At 38.9% G+C, this 27,170-nt stretch overlaps 1 protein-coding gene across 11 annotated transcripts in view; it reads left to right on the forward strand.

Annotated features, from left to right (window-relative positions):
* The window catches only part of FAM214A (family with sequence similarity 214 member A), an 86,662-nt gene that overhangs the window by 26,898 nt on the left and 32,594 nt on the right, over nt 1–27,170 (forward strand). The window contains exon 1 of one of the 11 annotated variants that reach the window (XM_006755981.2): nt 9,480–9,660. The exons of the other annotated variants lie outside the window; for them this stretch is intronic. Coding sequence (XP_006756044.1) covers nt 9,624–9,660 — 37 coding nt within the window. The 5' untranslated portion in view covers nt 9,480–9,623. Of the gene's footprint in view, nt 1–9,479; nt 9,661–27,170 lie in introns of those variants that run through there. 11 annotated transcript variants of the gene reach the window in all.

Genomic DNA, 27,170 nt, shown 5'->3' on the forward strand with positions numbered 1-27,170 from the left:
AGGAAGTTAGTCTTTTTGAGCGTTTAGCCACACCCCTGAATGTGTATTCTTTTTAAGTCGGTATACTCGCTATTCAGAAGTTAGGATAAGGAACATGCCTGTGTCTTTGAGGAAGTGTATTCAAATCTTTGTAATTATGTGTTGATTGAATACTGGTTCTGGGGGCATATTATTAGTTCAGCATATAACAACCCTAGCCTGTGCTTTTTCTTGCAGCTTATCTTGCAGAGTTCAGGTACCTGCCAGGGGATTCTGAATGGCTAGCAATGAAAAAAAAAAAAATCCTAGGTTACATGGTGGTACAGATTAAATTCCATCCTGAAGAGCTCAAGATATGAAAATGCTTTTATTATTCTGAAACGTCTCTCAAAATCATGCAATTGCTAGAAATCAGAGTAGGAAAGGTCCTCAGAGGTTGTCTCTTTCATTTTTACAGTTGAGAAAACATAAAGCCCAGAGAAAAGACGGAATCTGTCCAATTACAGAAATAAAATTCAAATTTCCTGTAGGCCGGTTGAATATTTTCTGTACTACTTTACCTCTAGCAAGAGCACAGAGCACATTACCTGTAGGTTCTGGCAGCAAAAACGACATAATGGTCATCCAGCCTTCCTCCAGAAACTTGAAAGAAACAAAGGCTGGGTGGTTATATTTTAACATTGTTCTCCAGTTAATGTCTAGGACGTGCTGGAAATAAAATGATGAGTGAGGACTAACACAGCCTCTGGCCTCTGGCACTTGTAGCCAAATACAGTCTTTCCTGACTTTTTTTTCCAGAGTCAACAGACAGATCAGGACTGGAAGTTTCCATGTGCTGTTTGGAAGAGGCACAGGTGGGGGTAGGGGAAGTAACCCAAGAGGAAAAGAGTATCAGGGGGCCTGCGCAGACTTGCAGAACTCCTACATTCCACTCTTCTATTTGTGGTGGTCTCACACATGTTTGGGTTGAGGTGTGTGTGTGTGTGTGTGTGTGTGTGTGTGTGTGTGTGTGTGTGTGTTCGTTCTGTTTTGAGAAGGAGGAATGGAAATTTATTCTCAGTCAGTGCAGGTTTCAAATGAGGTGCTCCCTTCCTGAGGCTTTCTCGATTTTCCCCTCTAGGCAATGCAGCTGAAACCTTCCTGGTCTAAAAGGTCAGAAACTACTTGAGACATTCAAATCACAAGTACTTTCCACTGACCTGCTGGGTGAAATGATTGTATAAACTGAAATTGTGTTAAAAACGGAGAGCTTTGATGGGTTGGCTGTAGCATTTGTATGAGGAAAAAGAAAACTCCTGTCTCCCTCTACTCAAAAAGGTCTACTCAATGGGTACATTCCTTTGGAATCCACACATCTGTGACCCTGGAAGTGTCGTTAAGAAAGGTTTGTAGAACTCAGTTATGGCAGCCTGTGAGGTGTGTGAATTCTGGTTGCAAATGTCTAGCAACTACTTCTTTATCAAACTCTATTTAATAAAATAAAAATACCAACCTTGAATATATGCTGCCAAAGCCCATGTTGGTTGAATGTGATAAAGTAGAACAAATACCTCTTGGGGGACATTGTAGAGGATGGTGGTAGTAGAGACAGTATCACATGGAGTAGTGGCTGTACATTTCTTTGCCTGCCACCCTGGCAGTTGTGGCGCAGGTGGTTAGAGTGTCGTCCCGAGCACCAAAGGGTCTCGGGTTCGATTCCTGGTCAAGGCTCCATCCCCAGTAGGGGGCACGCAGGAGGTGGCTAATCAATGTTTCTCTCTCACGTTGATGTCCCCCCCCCCTTCTCTTTTTCTCCCTTCCTCTTTCTCTAGAATCAACGAAAAACATATCCTTGGGGAAGGATTTAAAAAATTATGTTTTGACTGCCCACAATTACAAAAAAATTGATGTTGCTGCCCCATTACAGCACTCTCTCTCTCCCAAAATAATAGCCTTAACTCAATTTTCTCATGCAATGGTGGCATGTCTTTTTCCTATTTTATTTAAAAGAAATAATAGTCCCAACACTAAGTTAATTTCATAGCACATTTAATCCTACAGATTATTTTAGTATTTAAAACTAGAAAAACCTGGGTTTAAGTCCTGGTTTTGTCACCTCTGCATACCTAACTTCTCTGGGCTTCATTTCCTCACCGGTTAAAATTGAGATAATAATGCCATTTATTTTATAGTGTTTTTTTTATAATGACATAACCTGAGTAAAGTAGTCATGCCAGGCACTTAATAAACACATAACCAGTGGCTATTTTTCTCTCTCCAAAGTTTGTTAGCTTAGCAGTGGTCTCCAAACTGCGGCTCGCGAGTTCTGCGCCTGGGCCACGAAGTTTCAATCGCACTGTACATGCGCACCCGCACGTGGTATTTTGTAGAAGAGCCACACTCAAGGGGCCAAAGAGCCGCATGTGGCTCGCGATCCGCAGTTTGCCGACCACTGGCTTAGAGGATGGGGTGTGAAATAATATTGAATCTTCTTCAGAGGGAAACTAATTCAGTTGTAGGTAGGTATGTTGGAGTTTTAGGTGTTAGAGGTAGCCAGAAGAGTTTAGTCATATCATTTAGAAATAAGACTATATGAAATAGTCTGAGATTAGCAAATTTTAAAAATGCAAGCAATTATGCAGAGTATTAAAATTTCAGGGACTTAATGATTGAGTCTTTTTTTTTCTTTTTCTTTTTTTATTCAGAGAGGAAGGGAGAGGGAGGGAGAGAGAAACATTAATGATGAGAGAGAATCATTGACTGTCTGCCTCCTGCAACCTGGGCATGTGCCCTGACCAGGAATTGAACTGAGACCTCCTGGTTCATAGGTTGCCACTCAGCCACTGAGCGACGCCAGCCAGGCTAATTGAGTCTTTCTTAAAGCTACATGAGGTTTACTTAACTCTACACAACGGGTTTACTTTTTCAGATTTCTGCTAAAATTCTCCAAGATTTAAAATGCCGAATTTGTCATGTGTATGAATGACTATTGGCATAATTTGTAGAGGTTATGAGATCTATCAGTAATAGGTAGTTGTGGCAAAAAAATGACACAAGACTTGGAATTGACAGGTAAACCCACCAGCTGCCTTAAGCTCTTCATCTACAAAATATTCTTTTCTTTTTTTAAAAAAAATTCTCACCCAAGGATATTTATTCCATTGATTTTAAGACAGAGTGAAAGGGAGGGAAGCGGGGAGGAAGAGAGAGATACATCGACATGAGAGGGACACATCAATTAGTTGCCTCCTGCACTTTAGTTGACTTCTGCATGTGCCCTGACCAGGGCACGGGATTGAACCCACAACTGAGGTACATGCCCTTGACCAGGAATCGAATCTGTGACTTTTCAGTCCCCAGGTTGACACTCTGACCCAGTGGTTCTCAACCTTCTGGCCCCTTAAATACAGTTCCTCATGTTGTGACCCAACCATAAAATTATTTTTGTTGCTACTTCATAACTGCAATATTGCTACTGTTATGAATCATAATGTAAATATCTGATATGCAGGATGGTCTTAAGTGACCCCTGTGAAAGGGTCGTTCTACCGCCAAAGGGGTCGTGACCCACAGGTTGAGAACCACTGCGAGTCTAACCATTGAGCAACTGGTCAGGGCTCTAAAAAATCTTATTTCACAAACTTACAATGGTCTAATGTACAGGTAAATGTAATATACATTATCTCCATGGGAATACTTTCAGTAAAACATTTTTTTAAATCAAAATAAAAATATTCATGATTGGTTCTAGATTATGAGTCAATCAAACATACCATTTTTTACCAGCAGGAGATTAACAATATCCCAGAACATGTCTTTAAATGAGTATGGGTATAGGTAAAGGGAAACCCATGTGCATCTTGGCATACATTTTATGTAATAGTGGTGATATTAATTTATAAAGACTGAGTATGTAGGCAATTAGAAGTGAATTCTTATACCTGGTCTTGACTTGTGTGTGTACAAGATATTATTAGACAAAGTGTTTGTCCAGTAGCTTAGATTATAAATAACCCCTGTTCTAGCTCATTTTAAACAATGTAGTATGAACGATGCCAAAAAAACAGGCTAGAACATTTTCTTCTCTCCAAGATCTTAGATTTTGTAAACAGGGCTCTGCTCCTGGAACTAATCTAGGTCATTATAACCCAAATCTTTTGAAAGATGAGAACCCCAATTAAGACTCTTAGGTACTTTTTAATATTTAAAAATGAAGAAGTGTTTTAGCTCTTAGAAATACAATATTCTTGGACTCTGTTTGGCCACTTGGTTTATTTGTGCCATGCCATAATGAATACAAATCACTGAGCAATTTCAGCAATAATGATTGCTAGGAATCTCCATGGGAGTGGAAATTAATGTACTTTATTATGGCTTAATTTATCCCAATACTGACCTAATGCCATAACATTTTATTTTTGAATAAAAAGTGATTTTTTTAAAAAATAAAGTAATTTTTTTAAAAAGTGATTTAATGAGAAAAACAATAAATTTCCCTAATTTCCAAAATTGGTAACAATGTTAAATTTTAGCTGTTGTTTAGTCTTTCTTGCAAATTAGCTATTCAGCTGTAAAATGTGTTGTTAAATGTGACATATTTAAGAAGCTTTAAAAATATCAGTGTCATAAACATCTTTCTTTGGTAGTCAAGATTTAAATTTCATCCCCATTGTTGTTAATATGGGGTACTGCTAATGTATTGCCCTTTATTTGTTGGAGTGGGTGTGAATACTACGTGTGTGTGTACACACATGCACAGTCACATTTATTAACATCCTGTAGACCTGTTGTTTGCATAGGAAAAGAGGAAACCCAAATTGCTTGAGAGCCAAGTACTCAGCTAGATGGTTTATACCTCTTAGAGAAATCATTATTCCCACTTTATAGATGAAGAAATAGATTCAGAGAGGTTAAATAATTTTTTATTGATTGATTTTTAGAGACAGAAGAAGGCAGGGGGGAGAGAGAGAGATTTGTTGTTCCCACTTATTTATGTATTCATTGGTTGATTCTTGTATATGCCCTGACCAAGGATCAAACCCAAAACCTTGGTGTATCAGGATGATGCTCTAACCAACTGAGCTATCAGGCGAGGGCTTTGGTTAAATAATTTGATAGCACAGCTTGTTAAGTGGAAAGAACTTGAGCCCTAGACTATCTTCTCCATTATGACCTACTACTTGAAGGGATCATTTCCAGTAATGAGTTGTATTTTGTACACACATGTTTATATTTCTATCCCCTAGAAGACCACCAGGGATGACAATAATCCTATTGGTATAGCACTTTGCTGTTTTCAAATAACTTTATCCTATCTTATTACAACATATCAACATTGCAGGCAAAAAACAAAAAAATACTGACGTAAAATTTGAGCAATTTCAGAGAAGTGCTTAAGATCACAGGCTGATGAGAGATAGAGTTTAGATTAGAACCCAGATCTGTGGTTCTTAGTCTAGTGCCCCTTTCTACTCCCTTAACCTTGTCTGGATTAGGTATGTGATCTCTGAGCATAAAATACTGAAGTTTTACAGACTGAATCTTTTATTGTGTCATGTAGTGATCACAGTACAGCTACAGTCTGGCTCCCCTATTCAGCAGTCCCGTTTTCCTGTAGTATTATATGACAGTTTTGAGGTGTAATGGGCTGTAGTGTTGGTTATTGAATAAGTAATAATTGGGAAATGTTGACTTGAGATTTCTACATTTAAACTTTATTTTTGTGTGAGGCCACATTTGCCTTATGGAAACATATATAAGAAAGAAATTGTTAGGAAAGGATAGTAGTGGTTAAGAGCATGCACATTAGATTTTGGAAGACCTACATTTGAATCCTGGATTTGCCCACTTAGTTCTGGTTACTTGGGCAAGGAATAAGACAGTAGTAGCTACCACAGGGTCAGAGAATGGGTAGTAGAGAGATTAGCACCATACCTGGCCAATAGGCCTTACACATACAATAGTTATTTAATCATTACCTTTGATGGTCTTTTTTTTTATGGCAATATTCATTTTTGTTTAGAAAGTATCTAATCTAGAATGATTATCTCTAAAATATCTTAAAAGTAGATAGTTTTCAATTACTTGTCTCTAAAAGAGAGCATACATGACATGAAACAACTGATATTTTAAATTATTCCATTTTGTATTTGAAATATGTAGTTTAAAAAAACTCATAAAAGATCTGCTTTCCTATTTATTCCATTACATTACGATAATATGAGTAATTTATATTTCTTGAGCTGGTTGTTTGGAGAACACAGTTATGACCATTTTAGGTGGGGTACAGGGAATGTATGGGGGTCTTTCATGGCTGGGGGTGGAGAAATAAGAATCTGGGACTAGTATTTAGTATAGAATTTCATATTATTCAGATTCCTAACTTGTAGGCCCTTGAGATCTACAAAGTAGATAATGTGCCGATATGTCATAGCACATTCATTTACAACTTTGCATGTACCAAGATGAACAAACAGGGGGAAAGCAAGCATTTTTCAGGATTACATAAAGTGTCATTTTGAAATTTATTGGAAAACTGGCAGCACATTGCAAGCATTTCACTAACTAAACCTCTTGGTTAGGTTTTACTTTTAAAGATGGCATGTCTCTTGGAGTGCATGTTATTCACTTATAATTATGTTTCTGACGAAATTTAATATTTTTTCTGGAAATTCTCTTTGTATATGCTGTTAACCAATAGTTTTCGATTGTAGATATATGATTTCATTAGCCTTTAATTTAAAAGTTTATGAATTATAACTTGAAATATTCCAAAACAATTTAGAGATTATATATTATTCCTTTTTTGAAAGATATAGGAAGAGGTTAATTTGAATTATAAAGTTATTCATCCAAAAATTTTATTTCTTTTGTCTTCTAGTTGTATTTTGTAAGTAAACAGACCTTTAGAGCTGATTTTCTTATTCGAACACTGTGAATAATGATGCTTGTTCTATTTACCTCCTATAGTTGCAAAACCAAATCAAATAGTATTCTATATAATTAAAGGCTAATATGCAGATGGTCATGACACGCTAACGCTGTAACGACCGATCAGCAGGAGGCTGCATGCGTGGCAGGCGCAGGTGGGTGGGGCTGGGTGCTTGGCGAGGCTGGGGGGTGTGAGGCTGTGTCCCCCAACTGGCGGGGCTTGACGGGGGTGGGGCCAGCCAGGTCTGGGTCTTGTGTGATTTCAAGGTGGTGGGGCCAGCTGGCAAGCACCCCGCGGGTCGCTTCCCACAAACAAACAGTCGGACATCCTCTGAGGTTGCAGGCCAGGCTAAGGGACCCACCTCCCCTCCCCCACCCTGTGAATAAATTTCATGCACCAAGCCTCTAGTTTTGCATATAATTCACTTATAATTTGAAGATACAATCAGCAAGCCCAATATACACCTCTAACCTCTTTATATTGGCTAATAATGCTTCTCATCTCCCAGAAGATACTTTTGAACCTTCTCTTTCTGAGGGCTACCCTGTTTTAAGGCTTCAGTAAAGCCTCTCCCAATGACCTCCATCTCTGGGTAATGACCCCTTCCTCTAAACACTACCCTGTTCATTTAACATTTAGTATATTTGGCCTTGATTGGTTGTTGAAATTTTTCTATATGAAGAAAAGTCCATTTTTCCAACTGGATTCTTAGACCCTTGCTAACAGGATTAATCTTTTACCCCAGATCTTATTACAATGCTCTATGTTTAAAACATTCAAAATTAGAATTTTTAATTTAGCATTCTTTCCTCTTTAACTAGCAATGAACCTGTTTATCAGTGCTTTAAACATGAAAATATTATTACACCCATATATTTATCTTTGACTAATTGGCAGAATTACTTGAACTTATTGAGATACACTTAGATAGGACACCTTAATATGGAATGCTTAACTTGGGTATAATGTAAATTAAAGTCAGGGTTTTTGTAAGACGTTCGTTGTTGTCGGGGGCATTTTTTATTTGACAAACTAAGGGAAAAAGAGGTCAGTGTCCCTGACTAAATAGTCAGGTATTGCATGTTTTAAAATTCTTGTGGCATGCTGGTTGAAAATCACTCCAGAACTCCAGGGATCCTAGAAGCTTTTGTAGGGGTAGGAATCTTGCGGATTCTGGGGCTCACAGGCAACTGCAGTGTTGTTTGTGGCCTCCCATTTAAAAATAGCCGCGTGGTGCTCGTGGGGTACTTAATGGAGCCAACGTTTCCATCAGCCTGTGCTCCCTACCCCCAAGACACTCCAGATAAACAAAGATCTGAGTAATAGCAGTTCGCTTCTGCTGCAGCCTCTGCCTACTCCCACAAACCTGCCTGCATAAAAGTCCTCAGGCCGCCACTAATAACGCACTTTATTGGAAGCATGCAAGTAAAAAGGGTCCCATTGCTTTAAAAGTTTGAAAAACACTATCCTAGTTTATGTGATGTTCCGGGGAAGTGTTTCCTAAATGAGGTGGTTTTGTTTTTCCTCCTGATCCTTCATATCTGCTTATCTCCTACTACCTGCAATAATTCCCCCAGACATCTTTGTAAGTTGGGGAGGGATTTTGTTGTTAAAGCTTGTAGAGATAGTGCAGACTCTAGGAGACTGAAGCTCAGTACTTGAAACCTGAAAAAAAAAAAAAAAAACCTCCTATGCCTTTATATTTCCAGATACTTTCATGATAGAGAAAAATAAATGAATTCAGGCTAAATGTCATTGGTGTTTTATGTAAGAAGAGATGTTTTGTTAATTTATTTTTTCTATTTTTTTTCAGTGTTATCTTTTTATTGAATTTATTGGGGCCACATTGGTTTCGGGGGTACAATTAGACAATACATCATCTGTACATTGCATTGGGTCTTCACTACCAAGAAGAGATGTTTTAAAGCCAATATCTAGTTAAATCTTTTATTGTTGCCAGAGTTTACCGAGTAACTGATTATTTTTCCTTTTTCAATATTTTTCTAACCAATCTGTTAACCTCAGATTCCCTCGCCCGCGTAAAAGGCACTGCATGCATTTGAAGGGGGGCTGTTTCGGGCCCTCATCCATTTTAATTGACTGGGTGTGCTTTTCTAAGAACTGTGAAGTTTATGGGAAAGCAGTTCCTAGTCCTAGGTAGACGGAGGTTGATGCTTTCTCTTCATTGTAAATGTTTGTGTCTCCGTGGTTTCAAGGGGGTTTCACTTGGTGGAACCTGATTTACTTGAAACTCGAAGTAATAAATCTATTCCCCCCACCATCCGCTTTGTCCTCAGTTTTCTGTGCAACACGGACTGCAAGGTTTGCCTTCCACATGTCTCTCTGTAGAAGCACCCAGAGGCGCACACTGTAGGGGCTCGTGCTAGAACCCCCCCCACGTCATTGCCGCTCTGCTCGCCTGGCTTGCAAGTTGCCTCCCCACAGCCGAGTTGGTGAGAGGAGCAGAGACAACAGCGTAGCGCTGCCAAGTAGACAGGAAGCCGTAGTGGCCCCGGCGAGCGGGCCGAGCACGCCCCGCGTCCAATCAGCGGTGAGTGCTGTTGCTATGTGCGCCTCGCTCTGCTGCCTTTGTGAGCAGCCGTGGAGGGAGAGCGGAATCAGCACCCACCACTGAGCGTTTGTTCTAACCACTGCAGACATCTGGATCCCTCCGTTACTGGCTGTCTAGCAGTTGACAGCCAGAAGGCAACTTCTTTCATGCGAGGATTCCAGTATGGTTTTCAGTGGAAACAAAGGGCCTCACAGAGAAGGTGTGTAATGGAGTGTTTTTAACGGCATTATTTTTAAAGCTTCCAATTTTCTGTAGCTGTTTACCAGGTGTGGTGTGTGCTTTGCATGGATTTGTAATAGATAGGTCAAGAAAAATGATCTTACTCTGAAAAGCATTGAACTTGGGGAATTTTATTTAGCTTCCTATAGCCTGTTTTCTTTGAACAGCATTGCTTTAAGAGATGATTAAAATGCTGATCTGAACAATGAGTAGGAAGAAAAGAAACCAAAATACAATGGGCTCACTCTAATGGGGCGTGAAATAAGATAAAAATGAGAATACGAGGAAGAGAAGAGGGTTAGCCAGAACCATGAACTGTATTTGAGGGCAGGAGGTAAAAATAAAAGCTGTTAAGGAGAATGTATTTGCAATAAGTTACATGTTTTTAACTGCAATCTGTTGTTTATGAATTTGACAGATTGTCAGAATTTAGGTTAGTGAGAATTTGACATAGTTTAAGGAATTGATGTACTTACTCTTTTTACAAAGGATTTCTGAAGCAGCTACCTCCAATTGTACAATTTCCTAATTATTTGATCTGTTGACTAATTCTGTGCAGTTCAGATAAAGGATAGTAGTATAATCCAACAGCAAAGTCAGTGTTGTGTTCTATTAAATGTCCATCTAGAAAATTGAAAAATAAAATAAAGGATTTTGAACACAGCATATCATAAATGGTTAAGATCGTACTTTAAAATTAAAGTAGACCTCTTAATTCCATATCTGACTTAGTAAATACTAGTAGAATATAGTAGTGTCTTATCTAATTAAAGCTCACTAATTCAATATTTGTAGTACTTGAACACAATATGTGTTACAGTTTGGTTTTATGGGGTCTGGAAAAACCAGTTTATCCAACTGATTATAAGAAAGTTTTAAAATACCCTAGATAAACAAGTGTTTTTCCATGTTCTCAAATACTGTGAAATTATAGAGTTTACATAGTTGATTTAGCTAATGATTCCTTTAAGTTAATTAAAGCAGAGAAGACTAACTAGCATATTATCCATTTATGAACAGTTTTCTTTTGCTCATTCAGTTTCACCTGGTTGTGTAAGTAGCTCCTTTTTAATTAGTGATTTATGTCTGATGAATAAAATTAGTATAATATAAATTCAAAGTTAACATTCAAGCTTTATTTCTTATCTCTACAAATATATTTTGGAATCAGATTGGTTTGGATGGTGGTGTTCTTTCCAAGAAGTACGTGTCATTAGGAAGGCTTAGCAATCAGCGTTAGCATTATTTGATAAGTGACGAGAGTTTTTTTCTTTGAAAACAACTTAAAATATATCTCATGCTATTGTGCCCATTACTGGCCACTTTTAATGATGCATAGCTAATACTTACATTAAGTTAAAGACTTCAAATAGTAGATGCAAATATACAAAATAAATTGTCCTTAAACATTAAAGGAGTGTTTCTCACATGAACTGACATGTTGCTGAAATTTAAGAGACTTTGGCATGTCTCAGTTTTTCCAGTTGTTAGGTGTAGTCCTAAGCTTGAACTTTATAGGAGTTATAAAAATTAGAAGAAAATGAAGAAAGCTATTATATTCTTTGGACTCAGTGGCCTCCACAATATAAAGCACTCATTTGCAGAAGAGGAGCAGTGAGGGGGCAGGGGCTGGGAGGCAGAGTTATGTTGAGAAGATTAAATAATAACTAACCATATGGAGGTCACTCCAGTCATTTCCGTTTTTTGAGCTATCACTCTCCTCACAATTACTTTTTAAAAAAATTATAGAACCACAAATGCCAACGCTTTGCTTGAATTGGTTTGCTGCCCTTTTCCCTTGGTTTATTTCTTAAGAATTAATAGGCTTCCAAGAGCAGGCTGATTTTATTCATATATTGCAAAAGATAAAGGAACATGATATTGGCAAGAAAATTGAGCCTATTGCTGTGTCACACAAAAGCTATGCCTTTGTGGTGCAGGAGAAACAGTCTTGGAAGAATCCCAGATTTTGTGTTTTTTTTCTGTTTGTTTTTTTCTTTCTTTTTTAATATGTTGTTATTGATTTCATAGAGAGTAGGGGAGAGGGGGAGAGAGAGAGAGAGTTTTTTTTTCTGTTTGTTTATTTCTTTCTTTTTTAATATGTTGTTATTGATTTCATAGAGAGTAGGGGAGAGGGGGAGAGAGAGAGAGAGAGAAACCCTGATGTAAGAGTAAAACATTGATCAGCTGCCTCCTGCATGCCCCCTACTGGGGATCGAGTCTGAAACCTAGGCATGTGCCCCAAGTGGAATTGAAACATGACTTCCTTGTTCATGGGCCGATGCTCAACCACTGACCCACTCAGACTGGGTGGAAAAACCCCAGATTTTATTCCTGGGCTCGGCCCCTAAACATTTATTATGTTTTGTTAATCCTCACCCGAGGATATTGTTTCCCTTGATTTTTAGAAAGATTAGAAGGGAAGGGGAGGGACAAAGAGAAACATTGATGTGAGAAGCACATCAATTGGTTGCCTCTTTCATGTGCCCCGACCTGGACCAGGAATGGAGCCTGCAACTGAGGCATGTGCCCTTGAGTGAAATCCAACCCGAGACCCTTCAGTCTGTAGGCGGACACTCTAACCATTGAGCAAACTGGCTAGGGCTTTTAAAATGTTATTTAATTTTAAGTTATTTTTTAAATATATATATATAGGAATTGAACCTGGGACCCTTGAGTCCGCAGGCTGACACTCTATCCACTGAGCCAAACCGGTTAGGGCTTAAATATATTTTTATTGATTTCAGAGACGAAGGGAGAGGGAGAGAGATAGAAACATCAATGATGAGAGAGAATCATTGATCAGCTGTCTCCTGCATGTCCCCCACCATGGATCGAGCCAGCAACCCTGGCATGCACCCATGACTGGAATCAAACCCGGGACCATTTATTCCACAGGCTGACGCTCTATCCATGAGCCAAACCAGCTAGGGCTATTTAAATTCTTTATTGTTGAAGGTATTGTACATATGTCTCCTTTTCCTCCCATTGACCTCTCAGCCTGCTCCCCCCCCACCCCCCGCAAACACACACACAGGCCCTCACCCCCCTATTGTCTGTGTCTGTTGGTTATGCTTATATGCATGCATTGTTGAAAGTATTACGTATGTCCTCCTCCCCCTCCCCCATTGACTTCCTCCAGCCCGCCCTCGCCACCCACCCCAGGTCTTCAGCTACCTACTGTCTGTGTCTGTGGGTTATGCGTATATGCATACAAGGTCTTTGGTTCATTACTGCCCGCCCACGCACTCTTCTCTGCCTTCCCTCTGAGATTCCACACTCTGTTCCATGCTTCCATGTCTCTGGATCCACTCTGTTCATCAGTTTATTTTGTTACTTAGATTCCACATATGAGAGAGATCATGTGATACTCATCTTTTTCTGACTGACTTATTTCACTTAGCATAATACTCTCCAGTTCTCTCCATGCTGTCTCACAGGGTAAGAGATTCTTCTTTTTTACTGCTGCATAGTATTCCATGCTATAAATGTACCACAGCTTTTTTATCCACTCATTGGACTGTTTCCAGATCTTAGCTATTGTAAACTCTGCTGCTGTGAACATAGGGGTGCATACATTCTTTCTGGTTGCTGTTTCGGGATTCTTAGGATATATTTCTAGAAGTGGGATCACTGGGTCAAATCGCAGTTCCATTTTTAATTTTTTGAGGAAATTCCATACTGTTCTCCACAGTGGCTGCACCAATCTGCATTCCCACCAGCAATGCAGGAGGGTTCCTTTTTCTCCACATCCTTGCCAGCACTTGTTGTTTGTTGATGATAGCCATTCTGACAGGTGTAAGATGGTTCCTCATTGTCGTTTGATTTGCATCTCTGATGATTAGTGACTTTGAGCATGTTTTCATATGTCTGTTGGCCTTCTGTATGTCCACTTTCGAAAAGTGTCTTCCCCCCCCCCATAAATGAAAGTTCCTGTTCAATATCAAAACTGCAGATTAATAACAGATGTTTATAATTTGATTAAATGTAGTAGCATTGCTAGAGTATTTCAAGTCTCAGAATTTATTGTTTAACAATAGAAATTTGTCTTATTCTATGTCAAATCTTTAAATCAGTTACACTTTTGTGTACATGTAAGTAGAAAAATATTTCAGTTCTCAGAAATAGTGAATTTTTTAAAAAGACCTTTAAATTTTATTTTTCAATTACAGTTTACATTCAATATTATTTTGTATTAGTTCCAACATAGTGGTCACACAACCATATACTTTACAAAGTGTTCCTCCTGATACTTCCAGTACCCACCTGCCACCATACATAGTTATTATAATATTATTGACTATATTCTCTGTGCTGTGTTTTACATCCCTGTGACTACTAGTATTTTGTAACTACCAATCTGTACTTCTCAATCCCAGTCCCTCAACCCCCACTCCTCTCTGGTAGCCATTTGTCTTTTCTCTGTGTCTGTGAGTCCGTTTCAAAAAATAGTGATTTTCTTTACTTTGTCTTGGCCACTTGATAAAGCATAGCAAATAGAAATGCTCACATTTATCAGATTCAGTGATTGCTATTATAATTGATTTTATTTTAAATAAATTCCTTATTTTGAAATCACCAGGCAATATTATGTAAGTAGTATCTCATATACAGTTCTTCAAAAAAATTCTCTAATTTAAAACCTCAGGTTGGGAAAGGATAACAATTGGAGTTTTTCTTTTTCTCGACAAATCTGTGAAATCTCTTTTTAAATCATTCCTATTTCAAGTATTACCCAAAATGTTTGATACCTATATGTATACTTTAAAAAAAGTTTAATGTACTTTGTTGCTTTTTCTTTAATCCTCATCTGAGGATGTTGTACTGATGAGAGAGAGAGAGAGAGAGAGAGAGAGAGAGAGAGAGAGAATGAGAGAAACATGTTTTTTAATTGGCTTCAGAGAGAGGAAGGGAGGGGGAGAGAGAGAGAAACATCGATTGGTTGCCTCTCGCATGCACTTTGGGGATCGAACCTGAAACCTAGGTATAATACGCTGACTGGGAATCTAACCAGCAACCTTTAGGTGCACAGGATGATGCTCCAACCAGCTGAGCCACACCAGCCAGGGTCTGTATGCATGCTGTAAGTGCTGTATGACACATGTTTCTTTGACCTTCCTTGAAGAAATTACTAGTTATTTATATTCTGATTCCAAAAAAAATGATTTGATTATCATAGTCAGCTGGGCAGGGAATTTTAATTTTTACAACTTTTGTCAGGCCTTTTCACATGGCAACAGTGCTAGTGCATAAACTGCATTGTTTTTGCGAAAGGATAGTAAATCTTTTTTATTCCTTTTACTTTCAGATGTTACACTATATAAAGTCAAAGACCCAAGTTTTATTATTTATTTATTATTTTTTAAAAAATATTTTTATTGATTAGAGAGAGATAGAAACATCAATGCTGAGAGACAATCATTGATTGGCTGCCTCCTGCATGCCCCCTACTGAGGACCAAGCCCACAACTCCTGCATGTGCCCTGACAGGGAATCGAACCATGACTTCCTGGTTCATAGGTCGATGCTCAACCACTGAGCCATGTCAGTTGGGCCTGAGTTTTAAAAATATAGTTGTTTGCAGTACTGCTTGAATTTGATTATATAATCTTTTGTGGTGCAGCCAAGTTAAAAGTGGTTGCATGCAGGCTATTAATTGAGAAACTGGAAGTATCTTCTTGTTCTTTCTTCACTGGTCTCCTCAGTTTTTTTCATTCAAAAACTTCTGAACATCAAAATATTTGAATTATAAGGTTTACGATAAGCCCAGGGACATTAAAGTAATAAATGATAGTAAGTAGTCAAGATAGGGAAGAAAAATAAGGCTCATAAGTAATTGGGCCTCAGATTTTGCTGTAAGCTTCTTGTCATACAGAGTATGAAAGGGAAACGGTCAGTTTTCTATTGTTTAACACTTTGTTGCTAATTTGGCCATTAAAATATTATTATTTTGCTGTGTGATGCTGTGCATCGTTTCTCCTCCTTGAGCCTTAGTTTCCCCACCTGTAGAAAGAGATCTTAGGGTAATTGTGGAGTTTAAATTGAAAGAAGGTATGAAAACTACTTAGATTAGTGACACAGAGTTAAGACTCAATAAAAATATGAGATTTTACTATAGTAAACTTTTCTTTAAAATTATTCTACATTTTTCCCTGGCCGGCTTGGCTCAGTGGATAGAGCGTCGGCCTGCGGACTGAAGGGTCCCAGGTTCGATTCTGGCCAAGGGCACATGCCTGGGTTGCGGCTCCATCCCCAGTGGGGGGTGTGCAGGAGGCAGCCGATCAATGATTCTCTCCCATCATTGATGTTTCTATCTCTCTCTCCTTCTCTCTTCCTCTCTGAAATCAATAAAGAAATATATTTTTAAAAAATTATTCTACATTTTAAAATTCTGAGAATTTTCAGTATAGTTTTTTTTTAGACTTTCCCACTGAGCTTTTTATATGCAAGTATATATCGCTTCTCGGCCTTTTGGCTAAGATCAAGTGTAGTATATGCAAGTATACTTTTCTAAGGTAGGAACTTCATGATCATGGAAATATGGGGATTTATTTATTTTATTTTTTTAATATATTTTCTATTGATTTCAGAGAGGAAGGGAGAGAGAGAAACATCAATGATGAGAGAGAATCATTGATTGGCTGCCTCCTGCACGCCCCCTACTGGGGGTTGACTCCACAACCCGGGCAGGTGCCCTTGACCAAAATTGAACCTGATAACCTTCAGTTGGCAGGCTGATGCTCTATCCACTGAGCCAAACCAGCTAGGGCGAAATACGGGATTTAGAGGAAAGAAGAGGGTTTGAAGGGAAGTACATGACTAAGTTTTTGAAGAAAGATAGTAGTCCATAATAGTAAGAGAAAGTAAAACAGGAAGATAAATGAAGAAAAAAGGCAGAAAGAGAGCATTTGTGCTCTTTGATGTTATTTTTGGTGTGTGTGTGTGTGTGTGTGTGTGTGTGTGTGTGTGTGTGTACATGCGCCTATGCACATGCACACGAGAGCCCACAGATGCTGAACTGCCTGACTAGACTTGCTAAGTCCACTGGGGATTTTTTTTACTGGGAAGCAGCTTGTTTCTGACTTTTCTTTTGAATTCCTCAGTGAGGAGTGGGCTAAGGGTGACCTTGTATTTGCCACCTATATTGACGACAAGGGACAAGCCAGCTGCCTGGGAGCCAAAAATTAAATATCATCACATACATACCTGTATTGAAATATAAGACCTTTAAGAATAATAATCTCGTGGTGTAGGGCTAAATTTTTAACTCAAACTTCTAAGCCAAAATATTCAGGAAATGCTTTTATTTGTCATTTTAATAAGTGTGCAAAATTTCAACTCTCCACAGAATTTTCATTGCTTTGATCGGTCATAATTTTATGTTATTTTGGGAAAGAGGTTTAATCTGGGTTCCAATCCTGGTTTTCCTATTATCTTTTTAAATGTATTTTTATTGATTTTTAGAGAGGAAGAGAGAGGGATTGAGAAATAGAAACACTGATGAGAGAGAAACATTACTGATCAGCTGCCTCCTGCACACTCCCTACTGGGGATGGAGCCTGCACCCTGGGCATGTGCCCTGAGCGGTAGTCAAACCCACAACCTTTTGGTTTATGGGTTGATGCTCAACCACTGAGCCACACCGGCCAGGCCTGGTTTTCCTATTTTTATTAAGCACTAAGATTTTGTGAGTCCTGCATTAACTTATATTATTTAACCACCCAGTTAGCTGAAGATACAGGCTAGCTTATTGAGAATTAGAGAACTAACAGATGTAAAGAAAAGACAATCTCTTCCATGTGTGCTCTATTTTATCACTGTCAGTGCGTTCAGTAGCACTGCCCAAGGCTTCTGCAAAGAGACTGTTTTGCAGTTGACATAAAGGGTCAGAGAACTCTTTTAGAAATAAGTACCCTAGTTTTACCTGATTGCATTGCATTAGTGTATTTGCGTTGGGTAACGCATACTTACCTTAAATTAAAAAATTCAAACAGAAAAGAACAGAAGCTGTGACTATGTTAGTGTTTCTCAGGTTGCTGTACTGATCCTTTTGAGAATCCCCTTGCTCGAAAAAAAAAATCATAATTTTGTGAAAAATAGCCAGAGGTTCATAAATTCTTTGATTAAACATGGGTTCAATCGGAACATAAAGGCATTAATTTTTTAAAACAGGCTTAAAGCAGACTGGGAAAGGACTTCAGGATATGTATGCAAGCACAGTGTTAAGTATTGAGCATGGGGCACTGCTTTGTAGCTTCTAGGGAGGTGATACGTTAGTACTCTCGCAGATGGGTTTGCCGAGGGGTGTAGCCCACATTCCTGCACTGCTTCCTGTATTCTGGATGAGCTTTTGATAGAGAACCTAGCACAGAAGGACCAGGCTGGAATGCAGTGTTCAGGTGCCCAGGGCTTGCATGCCATCTCTGACTGTTAGAGGAGACCAAAGAGACACTCCTTTGGCCGTAGGCTACGTCCTGGAATCACTTCCAGAAATCATTCTGCACTGGAGGTGACGGGTCCAGTGCTACAGATGCCGTGTCGCTCCATCTTTGTTTGAGAGAACGGAGCAGAACTGATCTTGCTGTGTGCTCAAGTTTCTCAACTCTTAATTAAAAACAACTATGCCATCCACTTCTTTTTTTTTTATTTTTAAAGGAGTTTTAGGTTTCTTGCATACAAATACACACTCAGTGGAAAATATGAATGTTGAGAGTACGTAGAAGTAGGTAGGGGTCTATGTGGTAGAGGGAAGGAGGTTGAAAGGACAGAGTGTATTTTTTGGGACCAGTCTATGTTGCAACCATATTCCCACGAGGTAAAAATGTAAGACTAAATTAGGTTAAGCTTGAGGATAATTTTGGAAAGTTATGTGCCAGTTATCTGGGATTAGTAACAGTGGAACAAAACAAAACACTAGAATAGTGGGTTGTTGCTTTTTTAGCACAGGGTTGTCTTCTGAGTGTATAGCTAAATCTAGAACTTGTGGTTTTGAGAGAGGATTTTGTTTCCTTCTGTGACAATATTTTCTCAGCGTTTTGTCCCATGGTTCTTCTGCATGGGGTGTGGAGTGGGAAGACCATATAATTAGGAGTAGTCCCACAAAGGACAGTGAAAAGGACAATATTTCCTACTTGAGGATTTTTAAGCCCTAAAACAGTGATGAACTAGGTCTAATGCAGTGGTTCTCAACCTTGGCTGCACATTAGAATCACCTAGGAATCTTTTTAAAATCCTGATTTCTGGGCCTCATCCTCCGGAAATTCTGTTTCTTTGTTATGGGGTGGGGCCACAACATTAATAACAAAGAAACAGAATTTCCGGAGGATGAGGCCAGAAATCAGGATTTTAAAAAGATTTCCAGGTGATTCTAATGTGCAGCCAAGGTTGAGAACCACTGGTCTAATGGTTTACACAGAGCACAGAACAATGAAATTAAATAGGGTTAGTGCAGGTAAGTGTAGCTCTTAAGTTTGTGCCCATGCATCTATGATGGCGTGGATAGGAGCCTAATTCCAACAGCCTTTAAGGAGGCAAAACAAATGGATACTGGTACATTTCCTCAATAACACTGACTAGTTCTAATTCTCTCACTTTAAATATCAAGTCCTCTGGGAGCTTTCTGTGATGTCCAGGATTGATTTTCTGCCTGTGCTTTCCCATAGCACCCTGGTCTTCCCCTGCTGTCATTTATCACATCACCACGAGTGAGGGTGATCTATATTCTCTCCTTACCACGGTCTGTAAGGCAAAGGCAGCTTGTTCTCCCAGTGCCTCCGGAGAAGAGCTGAACTCCAGGGACAGGCGTTGACATGTAGATAGTTCTCTTTCCCACTCTGATATTCTAGCCAATCTTTAAAATTACTTAAAATTCCATTCTCTTTCTGGAGCTGGAGTGGCCCCTAATGCATTACACAAGCGCTCAGTAGGTATTGTGATGAATGTTCTCTATAATCCCATAAAAGTCTGTGGAGGCCCAGAAACCAATTTGGAAATTAGAACTCAGAAAGTGCTCTCTTCTTTTTTATTTTTGACAACTTAAATATTTTTGCCATGGGCTAGAGATTTGGTGATTACCTAATGCAATTTTATTATTTTAAGAACAAATGTTTCCTTGGCCCATTTAAGAGACTTCTATTGATAAAGGGCATTATATCAACTCACAAAACTATTTCAGTACAAAAGAGAGAGTGGGAACTAGAGCCCTCTTGATTTAAACTAAGACCTGCTTTAGAAGCAACAAAAGTTCAGGAAATTAGGTGTAGTGCATTGTTTTATGTGATGCATTTGTAGAATTTTATTTCCAACTTTGACTTTTTAAATGTGAAAAAAATTAGAAACGGTTGGCAAATAAAATATCAAATCCAAAAGAAGAATAAAATGATAATTATCTGCAAAAGGTAACAGCAGGGATTTATCACTTTAATCAGAAATAGGCGTGGCTCAGTGGTTGAGCATTGATCTATGAACCAGGAGGCCATGGTTCAAATCCCTGTCAGGGCACATGTCCAGGTTGTGGGCTCGATCCTCCCCCGCCCCCCAGTATGGGGTGTGCAGGAGGCAGCCAATCAATGATCCTCTCTCATCATTGATGTTTCTATTTCTCTCTCCCTCTCCCTTCCTTTCTGAAATCAATAAAAATATTTTTTTTAAAGAAAGAAGCTGAAATAGGAAGAAAACCACGTATGATGGAACATTGACTGTTCATTATTTTAACATGTGTTCAAGTGCTGGTTCATGCCACGCCCTGTGCTGGGCAGCAGGAGCAGCTTGTTCTTATGGAGCTTAATGGGTTAGAGGAGAGATGCAAACACTGATTTAATTTTATTTGTGCTAAGTTTAAGGAAGGAAGAACGTAAGTTGCAATGAGCTCTTCTCCTAAGAGAAATAAAAAGCCATGGAAGAGTGTAATGGGACTGGATGAGCTGGGATTAGACCTAATGAAGAATTTTATGTTTAAGCTGAAATAGGGATCATCTCATCATTTCATACCCTATTTTTAATCTGTAGAACTTTAATCAAGTGGCAAAGTTAAAATTTTAACTCCATAAAAGTAGAAATTCTGTTACAAAATGTAATGAAAAAAGTTCCCATGCACAAGAGCAACAAACAAATCTAATTTTGAATGAACTTAATAGAAATATTTAGGACCTTTATTAAGAAAATATTAAAAATTCTACCAACGAATGTTTTAAAAGGCTTGTATAAATGGAGAGAAATGCAGTCTTTTGAAAGGTAGATGAAGTGATTTTTGAGTCATTAGCTATAATTTTAGGCAATCATTGATAAATTACTGAAGACCAGAAAAGCAGGTAAGAAGAGTGTTAAGAGAGTTGGGAGTGCTCTCCGGATACACAAGATTATGTCACCTCCTTACCGCAACATTTTTCCATGGTGTGGCTCTAAGAATATTGACATAATTGGAGCGAAGGATTACAGCAGCTGAGGTGGGGTCATGTGGCCTGCCAGGAAGGGGTCCTGGGAACAGCAGTAATTTAGTGACTCAGTGGAATACTACAGGGGGTGGGGCACCTTGAGGTGGCTCTAGGAGAGAAGGAGTAGATCAGTTTAGCCAGAGCATTGGATGCATAAAATAGAGGAGAGCAATGCGAGATGAGGTGAAAAAGGACCCTATCTACCCTTTTCCACCTCTTCTCTCATTACTGCCCCTCATGCATCCAGTGCTCCAGCCAAACTGAAAATGGTGAGGGATCAGGTGTGGGAAGTTGTTTAAAGAAGCAGTCAGACTTTAACCATTGATGGCTTATTGGGGACAAGAGAAAGGAAGGAAGCATAGATGATTGTAACATTTTGAGCCACAAAAACAAAAATAGCTGTGGTTGGGACAAATTTCGTACTGTGATCAGCACCCCCCTGATGATTTTTAGTTTGTAGTAGGCTAGATATACCCCGTCGGTCTGTGATCGTGGCAAACGTGGTACTAACAATAAATGGGATTGTATTACTTTATAACTCCCAAAATTGGCACTCATAGAATCAGATACTTAAATTGAAGGGCCATCTAGTTTCACACACCTTCATTTTACAGGTGAGTTTGCTGAGTGAGGGTCACCGTGTAACTGACCTTTCCCAAGGTCGTGAGGCTAGTTTATTATGAAAGCAGATTGGCACATTTATTTTCTAAACAGCTGATTTTAGAATAATACAATGAATACTTGCTTGAGCGTAATAACTATACTCAATTGACTATAATTGGGTTTGTGAATTGGCTGAACTAAAACCAGTTTAATCTGGTTCTAGGAAATATTCTATACTTGGCTGACTGAAGTTGATAATGACCAGAGTCATCCAATAAAACATTCATTAAAAGCATTGCTTAAGCATTAAATCCCCATGCTTGATCATTATCTTTATCAAAGGATACTGCCTTTGGCAGAGGACCATTTGAAAGAGGAAATAGAACAATATGAAACTGCCTTGAAGGAAAAACATTAGGGAGCAAAAAGTATTGTTTTTGTTTTCACCAACCTTATAGGGAGGTAGCATCTTTCTAATAACCACTTACAATTAAACTGCAACTTTCCATTCTGAATAATTGATCTCCCCACATTTGTGCAGAGGTTAATGAATGGATGCACTTGAACAAACAAATGCTTACAAGGGTGGCATTGTCTGTCTTCTTCAAGCGGTTGAGCCACTGAAGAAACCAGTGGGTATTCTTTCTCAGTGCTATTGCATCATCTCGTTTTCTTTTTGGCAAGCTATCATTCTCATAGCCTTCTGGTCCATTGCCCCCCTCTTTTTAGAATTGGCAGTTTTCCACTTTTGTGGAACATGGTCTCTACCCTCCCCATCATTGCTCCTTCAAATGATAGATTAGCTTCTCAGGCTGATTGAGGTGGGAGCAGAGGGCAGGGTGGGGAAGGACTTTGGGTTGCTTCTATAATTAGTGGTAAAATATTGAACACTTTCTTGCTAAGATCAGAAAGAAAGTATGTAGTCTAGCCACTTCTATGCCACATTGTATACCAAGCCATTGCAGTAAGGAAAAGAAAAAATAAGCATTAAGACTGGGAATAAAGAAGTAAAATTATTTGCAGTGACATGATTATTTACATAGGAAATTCCAACGTATAAGATACAGAAATTAATGAGCTAGTCTCTGTCTTCAAGGAACTCACTCACTGGATTTTTAGCTTTAATACCAATAGGATAATAAGAAATATCTGCCTGAGAGAGGAAGGGATGTTTTGTTTATGCCTCTTTTAAATGATTTTTAAACTGGTTCTTAAAAAGTAAAGGTTGGGGCCTTAAATTGTAAACAGTGGGAACCATTAAGGAGATTTAAGACAACATAATCACATTATATTTTAAATATAATTCTAACAAGGGGTATGAGAATGTATGGGAAGGATCAGAGACTAGAAATGGAGACCAATCACAGAGCTATTTTAACTATCCACGTAAGAGACGGCCTTAGTAGTATTGGCACAGATTATGGAACGAGGAAAAAAGTGGCTAGCTCTACTTAGGAAGTACAATTTATAGGACTCAATTGCCAAGTTTTTGGCTTAGGCAGTTGAGCATGGATAATATTAGACTATACAGGTTGGGGCAAAAGTAGGTTTACAATTTTGAGTATGTGAAACAGAATTAATTCTTGTATTATTTTCCATACAGACAACTGTAAACCTACTTTTGCTCAACCTTGTATAGAGAACTCAAGAGGAGGAGCAAATTTTGGGTTGGAGGTGCATGTCTAGTAAGGGGGAGTAGGTTATAATATTGGGCTTAGTGAGTTCTACATGTATTTATTATTGTTTTTGTTTTTCTTTTCCCTTTATTCCCCACTCTTTTCTCTCTCTAATTTTCTCCCCTTACCCCTACCTTGACTTTATTAAGTAGCTATGACAAATTCCAAAAGGTGGTTTTTTTTCTTTTGGGTAAGACTAATTTAATGATTCAATTGACATATCTCACTTCTGATCCTCACAACAATTTTCCAGTATGGTTGGATAGTCATTATAATGGCTAGAGATTCCTGGTACTACTCAACTACCCCCTATTTCTCCCTCTGAGTTCCAACTGGAATTATGTATACACATGATTGATAATCAAGTAAGAAATGAAGTATTACTTTATTAACCCCAAAATCTCCCAAGTGCAAGGCTCTGGAAACCCATTTATGCCCGGTATTTTCACTCCCTCTTTTATTAATTGAAAACATCTAGGCTCTAGGCACAGGCTGCAGCATGCCTTTTCCAGAAATCTGGAGCTAAGTACAAGACTGCTTCCTCTCAGTTTCAGGAAGGGATCGGGAAGATGGAGCCACGTTCCTGACTTTTAGCTTTGTTGTATTGGTCAGCTTGGGCTGCCACAACAAAATACCAGACTGGAGGCTTAATCAACAGAAATTCATCGTCTCACAGTTATGGAGGCTGGGAAGTCCATGATCAGACTGACAGCTGATTTGGTTGCTGGTATGGGTTCTCTTCCTGGCCTGCAGGCAGAGACCTTCTTGCTGTGAGCTCATAGGGCTTTTCCAGGGTGCATGTGCCTGGAGAGAGAGGGAAAGGTTCTCTTCTGCTTCCTATAAGGCCACCAGTTCTACAGAATTGTAATGACCTTATTTAGTCCTAATTACTTCCTGAAAGCCGTTATCTCCAAATACAGCTGCTTTGGGGGCTAGGGTTTCAACGTGAATTTTAGGGGAGCACTATTCAGTCCGTAGCACTTGGTAACCTCACTTCAGAGTAAATGGATGGTCCAGTGACTATTAAAATCACATCAGTCATTTAGTTTCCAAATATTTAGAGATTTTCCAGATATCTTTCTCTTACTGGCTTATAATTTAATTCCGTTGTGGTTGGAGAACACACTTTGGATGATTTAAATCCTTTAAACGTATGGAGACTTGTTTTATGGCCCAGAATATGGTCTGTCTTGTTAAATGTATTGTGTGTGCCTCTTAAAGATCTGCACTCTGCTTTTGTTGAGTAAAGTGTTCTGTAAATGCTAGTTAGGTCAAGTTGATGGAACTGTTCGTTTTTATATTCTCACTGAAATTCTGTTTCTTGTTCTATTGACTATTGAAAAGGGGAGTGTGTTGAAATCTCCAAATAAAATTGTGGGTCATCTGTTTCTCCTTATAGTTCTATCAGTTTTTACTTTATACGTTTTGAAGCTATTTTATTAGGTGCAAAAAAGTTTAGGGCTGTTATGCTCTTTGGATGGATTGGCCTCATTACCATTATGAAATGGCCATCATTATTACTCGCAACATCATTTGCTTTGTCCAGAGTCTATTTCATCTGATATTAATACAACTACTTCAGCTTTATTTCTTTTACTTAAAACTGGAGGCCCAGTGCACGAATTCGTGCACAGGTGGGGTCCCTCTGGGTGGCCTGCAGGGATCAGGCCGAAACCCACAGTCCACAGTCCAATGCCGCCTGCAGCTCCTACCTGCCGCTCCCACTCATCCCGGCCCCACTGTGCCTGTTGCGGGCTCATACCCAATCAGTCACGATTGGGAGACGCTCAAGCAGCCACAGCAGCTCTTGCCAGCCATGAGCCTTCGTCTGGAGCCCTCCCAAGGGGTGTGGCCTATGGGATTGGACTGAAACCGGCTCTCCAGCATCCCCCGTAGAGGTCCTGGATTGCAAGAGGGTGCAGGCCAGGCTGAGGGACCCCACCGGTGCACGATCAGGCTGGGGAGGGTCTGCAGGAGGGGCCCAGGGGTGTCTGGCCCATCTCTCTCAGCCCCGATCAGCTGGACCCCAGCAGCAAGCTAACTTACCGGTCAGAGCATCTGTCCCCTGGTGGTCAGTGCACCTCATAGCGAGCAGTTGAGCAGCCTTAGCATATCATTAGCCTATTATGCTTTGGTTGTTCAGTTGTTCTGCTGTTCAGTCTATTTGCATATTACCCGTTATTATATAGGATATTTTTAAATATATATATATATTGATATCAGAGACAGGAAGGGAGAGGGAGAGACAGATAAAAACATCAGTGATGAGAGAAAATCATCCATTGGTTGCCTCCTGTACACCCCCTACTAGGGATTGAGCCCACAACCCAAGCATGTGCCCTGACTGGAAATTGAACCGTGACCCTGGATCACGGGTCGATGCTGAACCACTGAGCCACACCGGCCGGGCTCCAGTTTTTTTTGATTAATGCTAACATGATATATCTTTCCAATCTTCATCTTTCAACCAATTTATGTCTATAATTTAAAGTGGGTTTTGTTTAGGTGGTATGTAATTGTGTCTTGCTTTTTAATCTATTCTGATAATCTCTGCTTTTAATTAGACCATTCACATTGAAGGTTATTATTGCTATGGATGGTATCTTACCATTTCCTTTCTATTTGTCCTATCTGGTCTTTGTTCCTTTTTCAGTTTTGCAGCATTTTTAGTTAAAATAATTTTAATGGAAGATATGTAAATACTAATCAGAAATGCCATATTTCTGAGTCATGTAAGCTTTTAATCTATTTATAATATAATCACCCAAGCCATTTAAATGGCATAAAATATATGCCTTTTGAAAAGTTTTGCTATAATCTCCAATAGTATTTTTAAAACTATATAGCATTGTATTTTTTATTACAGTAGTAAATATTGATGGTAAACAAATTCTAATTGGTAGAAAATTGTTGTTTTATAGTAGGCAGTATTTGTGAAGGTGGGAGAGGGTGAGTACTTATACTGTTACTTGGCTGTAAGTAACTTAGAGAACATAGGAACTCAGTGTGGCTTGATTCTGACTACAAAAGGACTGTCATAGCTCATGTCAAAGGAGTGCCTTCTAGGCTTCTAGAATTCTCTTAGGTTCTCTTAAAATTTTGTATATACAGGGGAGCAAATGTAGGTTTTCAGCTGTTTGTATGAAAAATAATACAATAATTAATAAATAATAATACTAGAATACACTGTTTCGTGTACTCACAATTATAAACCTACTTATAAAATTTGCAAAACACTAGTCTGGGCCTGATAGAATGCCTACAAAATGAGCAGCAGTGTCAGAAAAATTTAACAAACGTTTCAGAGCATTGAAAATCATTGAAATTCCCAATTCCCACATGTCCAGTCACTAAGCCTGTTTTTCTCTCATTCATTTCTATTGGTTATACTAGTTGTGCTAATTATTCATGATAGAGAATTCGTGATTAGGGGATTAGCTAAGGCTTCTTCTTTAGTTTCTGTGAGATTTAGTGTGATGAAATTTATAAGACCGCAAAATTACCTGCTTTCAGCATTTTAGAGGAGAAATTATCAGATGACAGAACTAGCTTTCAAATTGGAATTAAGAAAATGAATTCTCTTGAGACACTGTTGACTAAAGTCCAGGAACATACATAATATTGTTTTAGTGGGGTCTGTGTGTCGAGGGGAGGGGTTAACATATTTATTAAAATATCAGTGTGAATAAGTTAAATTATTTTTTTTTAAAAAAACACAGTAAAATAGAAGTTAAAAGAACTTCCTGTACATTGTCTGATGTTCTGACCACCTGCAGCCT

Source organism: Myotis davidii, unplaced genomic scaffold (genome assembly GCF_000327345.1).
Source record: "Myotis davidii unplaced genomic scaffold, ASM32734v1 scaffold132, whole genome shotgun sequence".
Taxonomy (NCBI): domain Eukaryota; kingdom Metazoa; phylum Chordata; class Mammalia; order Chiroptera; family Vespertilionidae; genus Myotis; species Myotis davidii.